The 9,972-nt window shown below is 35.9% G+C and overlaps 1 protein-coding gene across 4 annotated transcripts; it reads left to right on the forward strand.

The window, feature by feature from the left end:
* The first annotated feature begins 303 nt into the window (after window positions 1–303).
* LOC110941582 lies at window positions 304–9,332 on the forward strand. Of its 4 annotated transcripts, none has more exons than XM_022122299.2 (14): window positions 304–463; window positions 1,424–1,513; window positions 3,126–3,370; window positions 4,844–5,042; window positions 5,117–5,254; window positions 6,569–6,825; window positions 6,901–7,084; window positions 7,160–7,297; window positions 7,684–7,919; window positions 7,999–8,223; window positions 8,323–8,415; window positions 8,497–8,601; window positions 8,690–8,965; window positions 9,049–9,332. In XM_022122299.2, exons 2-14 carry the CDS (start codon window positions 1,429–1,431, stop codon window positions 9,148–9,150), a joined length of 2,283 nt encoding a protein of 760 aa, XP_021977991.2. In that variant the 5' UTR covers window positions 304–463; window positions 1,424–1,428; the 3' UTR covers window positions 9,151–9,332. The 4 variants fall into 4 exon arrangements, with proteins under 4 accessions (XP_021977991.2, XP_021977993.2, XP_021977994.2 ...); XM_022122301.2 differs by having other exon boundaries at window positions 7,163–7,297; XM_022122302.2 differs by having other exon boundaries at window positions 6,997–7,084.
* The last annotated feature ends 640 nt before the right edge of the window (window positions 9,333–9,972 follow it).

Consider the following 9,972-nt stretch of genomic DNA (forward strand, 5'->3'; position numbering starts at 1 on the left):
TATTTAGAATAAGATTAATCTCTGGACTCAAAAAGTAATTTACCCTAATAATAATAATAATAATAATAATAATAATAATAATAATAATAATAATAATAATAATAATAATAATAATTATATGACGCGTGGTGTCACCGCCCCCAAATAGTAATATAAACACTATTTATTTGATTTTGTTTATTAATAGATAGAGATGAGTAAAAAAGTTTATTTAAATTTTAATACTTATCTTTTTAACTGGGATACAGGTTATTAAAGAGATTAGGCGGCAATTAGAATTAAAAGCTTTTGTTTTCCCTCTTTCTCATTAAAACCGCTATGAAACCGCATTTCTCAACCTAGTTCAGTGATCCAGGGGAAATTAGAACTTGACGAACTTGTTCATTCGCTGGAAGGAGTCAACTGCCAGTGATCGAAGGGTTACCATTGGTTCAATCGCAACCGCAACCACCTTCAATTTTAGGTCAGTAAATTGTAAAAGATAGATGATTATGTTCTATTTAAATATGTTCAAAGAAACAATCTTGCTGAATTCGGCCATGTAGATTTTGAAAAGAGCTGTACACAATTGTTGTGTTCATTATGAGTAGATAAGTTCATACATATACATATTCTTTTGGTTTACATCAGGTCCAATTGTCATGCCAAAACAAGGCTGAATCGCCCTTTCCAATCACACTTGATGTATTTATTGAGATCCAAATTAACTTTCCCAAACTCCTTGTTAACTGCTGTGGTATAGTCTAAACCCCGTCATTGCTGCTCGGAATAAGGGGTGCAAACGAGTTGAGTTGAGCCGAGTCCGAGCTCAACCAGGCTCGAGCTCGGCTCGATTCGAGCTTTATTTCTAATTAAACTTGAGCTCAACTCGAAGGTAATTTTGAAGCTCGAAATCAGCTTGTGCTAGACTCGTTTAGTATTTATTAATTAATTTATATTAATTATAACTATTATTATACATATAATTTAGTTATTTTTTTCTATTTATATAAATGGTAATTAGTATTATATAAATATATGTTAATATAAAATATATAAATAGAAAGCTCGTTTAGGCTCGCGAGCCGGCTCGAGCTCGATAAGCAAAGCTCGGGCTCGTTTACTAAACAATCTACTTTTAGGCTCGAGCTCGAGCTCGTTTAAGCTCGGCTTGTTCGAACTTTTTTTCAAGCCGAGCTCGAGTAGCTCAGCTCGTTTGCACCCCTACTCGGAATCACATTAGTGCAGGCAATGTTACCGTCGCCTTAACTACTAGGGCCCAAAGTTGGGAGCCGAAGGCCTTGATACGCCACCACCAGTTGGAGATCAGGCCCATATTCAGTTCCTTGATGTTGATACCTAATATGCGCAGCCCTCGTTTCTTCTTGGAACCTTATAATATTATATACTAAATATTGTTATTGTATTGTATGTTTTTTAATAGACAGTATGGGTAGGCGCAAACAACTACATATCACTTCTACGGACAACAGTAAAATGCAAGATTATCCATCAAATTCTCATGATGCACAAGGTACTAATGCAAATTATCCGAATTCTTTGATGTAGAGGGGGCATTCTTGACCCAAAGCCTTCAAAGTGGGTCAGTTTGGGTTGCTTTTAAAATTATGTGAGTTGGTTTGGCTAAGATATTTTAATTAAATGGGTCACAATGGGTCACTTGAAATTCCATCTTGTTATTTTCGGGTCAAAGCGGGTCGACAACATTAAAGAAATGGGTCGATGTGGGTTAGTGTCTTAAATAAACGGGGCAGGTTTCGGATCGGAGTGGGTTCAGTTCAAATTGAGTTTCTGGCCGAGACGGTTTCGGCACGACGTAGGTTTTGGATTGGAACGGGGTCGGTTCGGGTCGGGTTTCGGGCCGACACGAGTTTCTGCATGGGACGGGTTTCGGATCACAACGGGTTTTGGGCCGACACGAGTTTTCGCACGAGACGAGTTTCGGGTCGGGACGAGTTTCGAACGTTTCGACGCGAACCATTTCGACCCGTACCCCTAATACATGCAGACCTGTATAAGCGTTATTACAACTGAAACTGATTCACATCTCAGTATTCTATGAGTAACAACTGAAACTGTTATACACTGAATCTAATTAATGACTGAAAAGTTAAATTTTGTTGTCGTTGATCGAAATGATAACAGACAAAATTTAAGTCTGAATTGAGTACATAGTGAATTCAGTTTGTTTCGATTAGTTTCTGTTGATTTTAGTGAAATAAGTTTCAGTGATTGTGAATTTAGTTGATTGTTTCGATTAGTTTTAGTTTTTTTTAAGAACAAAATCAGAACATCGATATTAGATCTGTTTCTTGTATGTTTAAATTGGCTGAAAGAATATTTTGAATCGAAATCAGATCAGTTTGATGATTAAGATCTGAGTTTGGTTCAAAGAAGGAACTAAATCAAAGAAAATCTAGTTATACACGCATATCACGGCTCATTTTAGTTATGAATCTGAGTCGTGTTGTTGCTGTTATTTACAAAGTTAATCTGGATTTGATTTGGGTTCAATACTCGACATATTATATTGGATTTTACGAGTTTACTGCTGATCTATCAGCAACTGACTTTTCAATGTTAATGGCGTCTGCGACAGCTAACTCGATTTCTGCAGTCGGGTTTTCGAACGTAGAAAAAGACTGATCTAGTTTGATAGTTGCAGCTTGCGTCTGTGATTAGAAAACAAAAAAGAATTCACGGCTGAATCTGAAATAAACGGGTGAAAAGATTAGTGATTAGGATCGATACAAGTGTTTACAGCCGGTTATCATTTAGAGTGAAAGGGAGTTATGCGGGACTGTATCTCACAGAAACTTTTTCGAAGGTTACCAACCCGGACCCGTTTTAACCCGACAAAATTGCCCCTTGATGTACAATCACTTTAAAAAAATCATTTTTTAACCAACCCGAAACCCGTTCCGACCCGAACCCGTCCCAACCCGAACCCGTTTCGACCCGAACCAAAACAACCCATTTTTAATTGACCCGTTTCGACACGAACCCGTTACGACCCGAACCTGTTTTGACCCATGACCCGACCCGACCGATCCGTTTGCCAGTTCTACTTTGATGTATTGTTTTTTTTTTCTTCTTCTCATTGGTTAGTTTTTGACCTTGACTAGGTAATGTGTACATGGAAGCTAGACCAGCGAGGATTCAGGAGAACAAAAAAAGACTACCAGAATTAGGAGTTAAAAACGTTGTGGACTCTATGACAAGTTTGGTAGACAGTAACAAAATGAAGAAAAAAACAGTGAAAAGGAACACTCGTGCGGGGGATGTAGATTATATTCCAAATCCAGATCCAGGTGATGATTCTGAGGAAGATAACCAACAAGTTGGTAGAAGTATTGTAGAATCCAAAAAGGTAATATGATTATTCAAACTTTGTTTATTTTATTTTGAGTAAATTGTTAAAATCGTCCCCGACGTTTATTCACATTTGCTAGATCCATCCAAAAAAGTTTTTTTTTTCTCATAGGAACCACTAAGGTTTCAAAAAAGTTACTAAATTCATCCAAAATGACTAACACCCTAACAAAACTAACTTGATAGAGGGGTAATTTAGTCATTGTCTTAATATATAATTTACCCTTTTTTAAGAGTTATATCTTGCCCCCCACCCTTTTATAAACAAAACCCTAAAACCCAATTTTTGAAGCTACAACCTCACGATGTATCCGTTTACAACGAAGATAAAAATGATTAACTAGACTTGCCTCCTCATCTAGTCTTCTCCAAATCATAGACATATCCATTACTGACTTGGAGCATATAGGACATGAGAATCTGTTGAAAAAAAAAAAGAATTAAATTTTAGTAAAAATGCAAAAAGATAAATACATGAACCAAAGAATCATATAAATACTTACTTATTACGACTTATCATCTCGTTACAACATTGAGAGCGCATTGTGTGTCCACATTTCATGACAGTAGTGTCTTTCTGTGAGTCGAATAGGTACTGAAAATGCAGTGGTGGATACATTATAACTTCAAATGTTCGTTCAAAACGCAATGAGTGGTTACAACTTACAAATAAATGTAAAACGGATACATCGTTGTTCATTTGTGTTCGTTCAATTATGTCAATAGAAATTCTTTGAAACAACGATGTATCCGTTTACAACAACGCATGATGCGACAGTGGTGTGTTAAACACCTGCATTACAGGTGATCATAAGTTGTTTCAAGACCTGTTTGTTTGACCCATATCAGCTGGCCTGTAACTAACATACCTGTAATCTATCTAGTTGGCCTTCAACTAACAGACCTGTAAGTTGTTTCAAGACCTGTTTGTTTGACCCATATAGATGATTGATGAAAATATATAATGCACACCCAAATAGATGATTGAAAAATATTTATTCGTTGTTGAAAAGATTGAAGTTGGTGCTAGCAAGTCCTTTGGATGTGCAATCTTATAAACACCATAAAACTAAAAAAATCACAATGTCTAGCTAGCACATTGCCTTCTGCTTGAAATCAACAATCGAAGGATTGATTTAATTTAAGTCCACTGATTTGATATAAGTTTTGATTTGATTCAAGTCCACTAATAATAGCTTTAATAGCTTTGATGTTTTCGCTGCATTTTCCATTAAGGGTAAATTAAATATATTAAGACAATGACTAAATTAACCCTCTATCAAGTTAGTTTTGTTAGGGTGTTAGTCTTTTTGGATGGATTTAGCAACTTTTTTGAAACCTCAGTGGTTCCTATGAGAAAAAAACCTTTTTTAGATGGATCTAGCAAATGTGAACAAACGTCAGGGATTTTAGCAATTTACTCTTTTATTTTATATAGAAATGTGATCTAATGAAAATAAATTTGTTTTAGCGACACCATTCACAATATATTCCACCAATGTCCATGAGTAGAGCTGCTAATCTAACGAAACTAGGTCGGGTGCTTGCTCCAAATGTCTCCCAAAAGGTTCCGTCTACTTCAAATGCAACAAAACCAAATAAAGAAGGAGCAAAGAGAAGGATGATTCTTGTTGATGAGGATGATGATGAGGACGTGGAAATATTCCAAGGTATTATTTTGTTAATCTTAAAGTTTATTCAGTTAAAAGTACCTTTATATTGATTTACTCTTCTATGCTTTAAGAAGGTAATAAAGTGGATAAGGAAGTAGATGGTGTTGATGAAGATGATGAGCATGGAGACATGGCAGATCATAACTTTTCTGAAGATGAAAACAATGATCAAGAACAATTGCATGGCCCTGAAAAAGATAAAGCAACAGGTTCTGATTAAACTTACTATACATGTGTATGTATTATATTTAGGATACTTGTATTTCTTATTTTTAACAGCCAAACACAACTTTTATTCCACACCACGTCAAAAGAATTACAACAGTACCCATTAGCAAGATGCTAACAAGGCACCAGCACCCAGCATGACCCATAAAACCACCCTTGACTCACCAGTACATTGATATTATACTACCCCCATCCCATCTCCTTAGAGTAATGAGAAACGTAAGCTGCTTTGTCTTTAAGCGGTTGAAATAGGCACAAGAACCGGACCTTTAGTGCATCTCCCTAGGTCCAATTGTCATACCAAAACAAGGCTGAATCGCCCTTTCCAATCACACTTGATGTATTTATTGAGATCCAAATTAACTTTCCCAAGCTCCTTGTTAACTGCTGTGGTATAGTCTAAACCCCGTCATTGCTGCTCGGAATTAGGGGTGCAAACGAGTCGAGCCGATCCCGAGCTCAACCAGGCTCGAGCTCGAGCTCGTTTAACATATGAAAGCTCGAGCTCGGCTCGATTCGGGCTTTGTTTCTAATTAAACTTGAGTTCGACTTGATAATTTTTCAAGCTCGAACTTGGCTCGTGCTAGACTCGTTTAGTATTTATTAAATAATTTATATTAATTAATAATTATTATACATATAATTTAGTTATTTTTTTTCTATTTATATAAATGGTAATTATTATTATATAAATATATGTTTAATATAAAATATATAAACAGAAAGCTCATTTAAGCTCGCGAGCCGGCTCGAGCTCGGTAAGCAAAGCTCGGGCTCGGGCTCGTTTACTAAACGAGCTTCTTTTTAGACTCGGGCTCGAGCTCGTTAAAGTTTGGCTTGTTCGAGCTTTTTTTCAAGCCGAGCTCGAGTAGCTCGGCTCGTTTGCACCCCTACTCGGAATCATTTTAATGCAGCCAATGTTACCTCGCCTTAACTACTAAGGCCAAAAGTTGGGAGCCGAAGGCCTTGATACGCCACCACCGGTTGGAGATTAGACCCATATTCAGTTCCTTGATGTCGATACCTGATATGCGCAGCCCTCGTTTCTTCTTCGAACGCACTTTGTTTCTTGCATGTTATTATAATATTAGATACTAAATATTGTTATTGTATTGTATGTTTTTGAATAGACAATATGGGTAGGCGCAAACAACTACATATCACTTCTACCGACATCAGTAAAATACAAGATTATCCAGCAAATTCTGATGCACAAGGAACTAATGCAAATTATCCGAATTCTCTGATGTATTTTTTTTTTCTCTTCTCATTGGTTAGTTTTTGACTTTGACTAGGTAATGTGTACATGGAAGCTAGACTAGCGAGGATTCAGGAGAACCAAAAAAGACTACGAGAATTAGGAGTTAAAAACGTTGTGGACTCTATGACAAGTTTGGTAGACAGTAACAAAATGAAGAAAAAACCAGTGAAACTAAAACGGAACACTCGTGCGAGGGATGTAGATTATATTCCAGATCCAGGTGAAGATTCAGGTGATGATTGTGAGGAAGATAACCAACAAGTTGGTAGAAGTATTGTAGTACCCAAAAAGGTAATATGATTATTCAAACTTTGTTTATTTTATTTTATATAGAAATGAAATCTAATGAAAATAAATATGTTTTAGCGACACCATTCACAATATATTCCACCAATGTCCATGAGTAGAACTGCTAATCTAACGAAACTACGTCGGGTGCTTGCTCCAAATGTCTCCCAAAAGGTTCTGTCTACTTCAAATGCAACAAAACCGAATAAAGAAGTAGCAAAGAGAAGGATGATTGATGACGAGGACGAGGAAATATTTCAAGGTATTATTTTGTTAATCATAAAGTTTATTCAATTAAAAGTACCTTTTATATTGATATACTCTTCTATGCTTTAAGAAGGTAATAAAGTGGATATGGAAGTACATGGTGCTGATGAAGATGATGAGCATGGAATCATGGCAGATCCCAACTATTCTGAAGATGAAAACAATAATCAAGAACAATTGCATGGCCCTGGAAAAGATAAAGCAACAGGTTCTGATTAAACTTATTAACAAAATTATGTTCTCTTTCAATAGTACATATAAGTTTTTTCGAACATCTAATGGTATATGCATTCCACCGATGGTCCTAGTAAAACATAAAGCAAAATTATTCCACTTCCACGCATCATCCCCCAAACTCATCTTCACTTGTTTATCTTCACTTGCTTTAGAACTTGGTGTCCAATTGTTAGTACAAAAGCTCACTATGTTGCCTACACCAACAATATCTTGCAATTTTCAAAAATATTGACCTTTTACTTCAGCGACTCGTTATCTATATATAACTAAATTACCATTATTATTGTGACTTCGTGAAGATGATAATACACATAGACTATGTTTTTTATAGGTCTTATTTTATCGAAACTTGTTTAGGTGCTCCCAAAAAGGTTAGAGGTCATACCCAAAAGGCCGAAATATGGAAAATGAATACTACTGAAAGAATAGATGTCACATTTAACGACCATGGACAACCAGTGGGGGAAGAAGGCAAAGAACTTGTTCAGTATCTTGGGACACTTGTGAGGATGGCTGATCATGTATCAATTGAGTATTCTGACTGGAGAAAAGTTCCTATGAAAAATAAAGAGGATATGTATTCGCTTGTTAAGGTATGTCTTTTATCAAACATGATATGCATCCATTCATTAAGGTAAGAGGTATACACTAACATATTGCAACTTTTTGTAGTCCAAATTTGCTATTCATCCAGTTGAAACAAGTGAGATTAAAGAATGGATATTCCAAAACATGGGGAAAAAATGGAGAACGTGGAAAGGTGTATTAAAGTCATGTGGATATGATCCAAGCCTTACTATTGACGAAATTGTGACGCAACAAACTAATAATGACAATAGAGTGAATCCAACTCAATTTAAAGAACTTGTTACTCGTTGGTTCACTCCGAAATTTCAGGTAACAATGATATGTAAATTTGATTTCTTATGCAATATATATAAGTTTGAAACTAGATGAAAGAAATCCTATCATGTGTTAAATTACCATTTACTATAGACTACATGCGCTGCAAAAAGATTGAGTCGCTCAAAGATGAAGGAGCCTCATGTAACCGGGACAAAGTCGTTTGCTAGACTTGCTCATGAAGTGGTATTATTCTAGTTATTTTGACATATTATTGTGAAATTTAGTTTTTCATTTCTGTTACTAATCATTAAGCAAAAATTATAGGCAACGAAGAATGATGGTGTATACCCGACCCGAGGAGAAATGTATATAACAACTCGCACTCGTAAAGATGGAAGTTTTGTTGATGATAAAGCAGCTAATGTTGTGGTAATGTATTTTTATGCGTTAAAATATTTTTACATATCATGTGCGTGTTCACTTTTTTATAAGCTTACCTATATTATTATGTATTTAGGCTTCACTCAAAGCTATTGCAAGTGACTCTGCAAGCAAACATATAGATCCGCATGATTTTACAAATGATGAATACTCAAAAGTTAAAGGCCCGGAGAAAAGAGGGTATGTTCGATTAGTTGGAAGAATGCCAGCCACAAAAAGTAAAGGTGATTCTTCGACTAATTCACATACTATTCATCAGCTTCAGAGTGTTGTGAACGTTATGATGAACATTATCCAAGAACGTATCCCCGATGCAAACTTGCCTACAGTTCTTAGCAATATGAACATACAGGTACTTACATACATGTACTACTATGTGGTCTTTTACATATATATATCTTTGTATTAGCATTTATTCTCATTAAAATTTTTTAGGTCCCCCGCGTCGGTTCTTCGGCTCCTAGCAACTCTTTACCTAGTAACGAATTATCATCTTCAAGAAGTGACGATATTGATGACAGAGCTGAAAACATGTGAAGCCTTGGAGGAATAGAGATAACAAGATTAATGGATTGCTTGGCACTAAGTTTTTTTAGAGTATGATTCGTATCGAAAGAACGTTTTGACTTCTTTTGTAGACATTAATTTGTTTTCTAACACTTATAGTATGTTTTGGATCGAACTTTTAGTTGAAGTTATGACATTATTATTTTGCTACATGTTTTCATTTTTATTTCTATATTATATGGTAAATAAATAACAGCTAAATTAATGAAATTAATATGATAAATGTTTATAGTGGCATTTTATTTTCGTGGCAAAAATTATGTGTCACTAAAAGTAGTATAGATATATTACTAGGATTAGTTTTTACTAGCATAAAAATTATGCCACAAAAAGTTTGTTTTTTTATATTGTGGCTAAAAGAAAAGTGCCACTAATAACTAAAAGAATTATAGAGGCACACTAAAAAGTGCCACTAAAGCCTTTTAGTGGCACTGCTTCTAGTGACACTTTTTTTGTGTGCCACTCATTCCTTAAGGGGTCTTTGGTGGCACTTTTATGGATTTTTGTGGCACTTTTTGTGTGTCACTAAATGACAGTTTTTTTGTAGTGAGTGTTACCTCCAGAATTGGACATGGCTGACTCCCCTCATCTGGCACCTCAAACGGTTTTGGCGACGCGTGTCATTCGGGACGGGTCAGATTCGGTGGAACAATGGTTAGTACATTGGGTGGGTCAACAGGTGGATGAGGCCTCCTGGGAAGATGCTGATTGGATTAAGCTCCAGTTTCCGGAATTCAGTCTTGGGGACAAGACTGCTCTTGAAGGGGAGGGCAATGATAAGAATCGTGAAGG

The sequence above is a fragment of the Helianthus annuus genome, chromosome 5 (assembly GCF_002127325.2).
Source record: "Helianthus annuus cultivar XRQ/B chromosome 5, HanXRQr2.0-SUNRISE, whole genome shotgun sequence".
Lineage (NCBI taxonomy): Eukaryota > Viridiplantae > Streptophyta > Magnoliopsida > Asterales > Asteraceae > Helianthus > Helianthus annuus.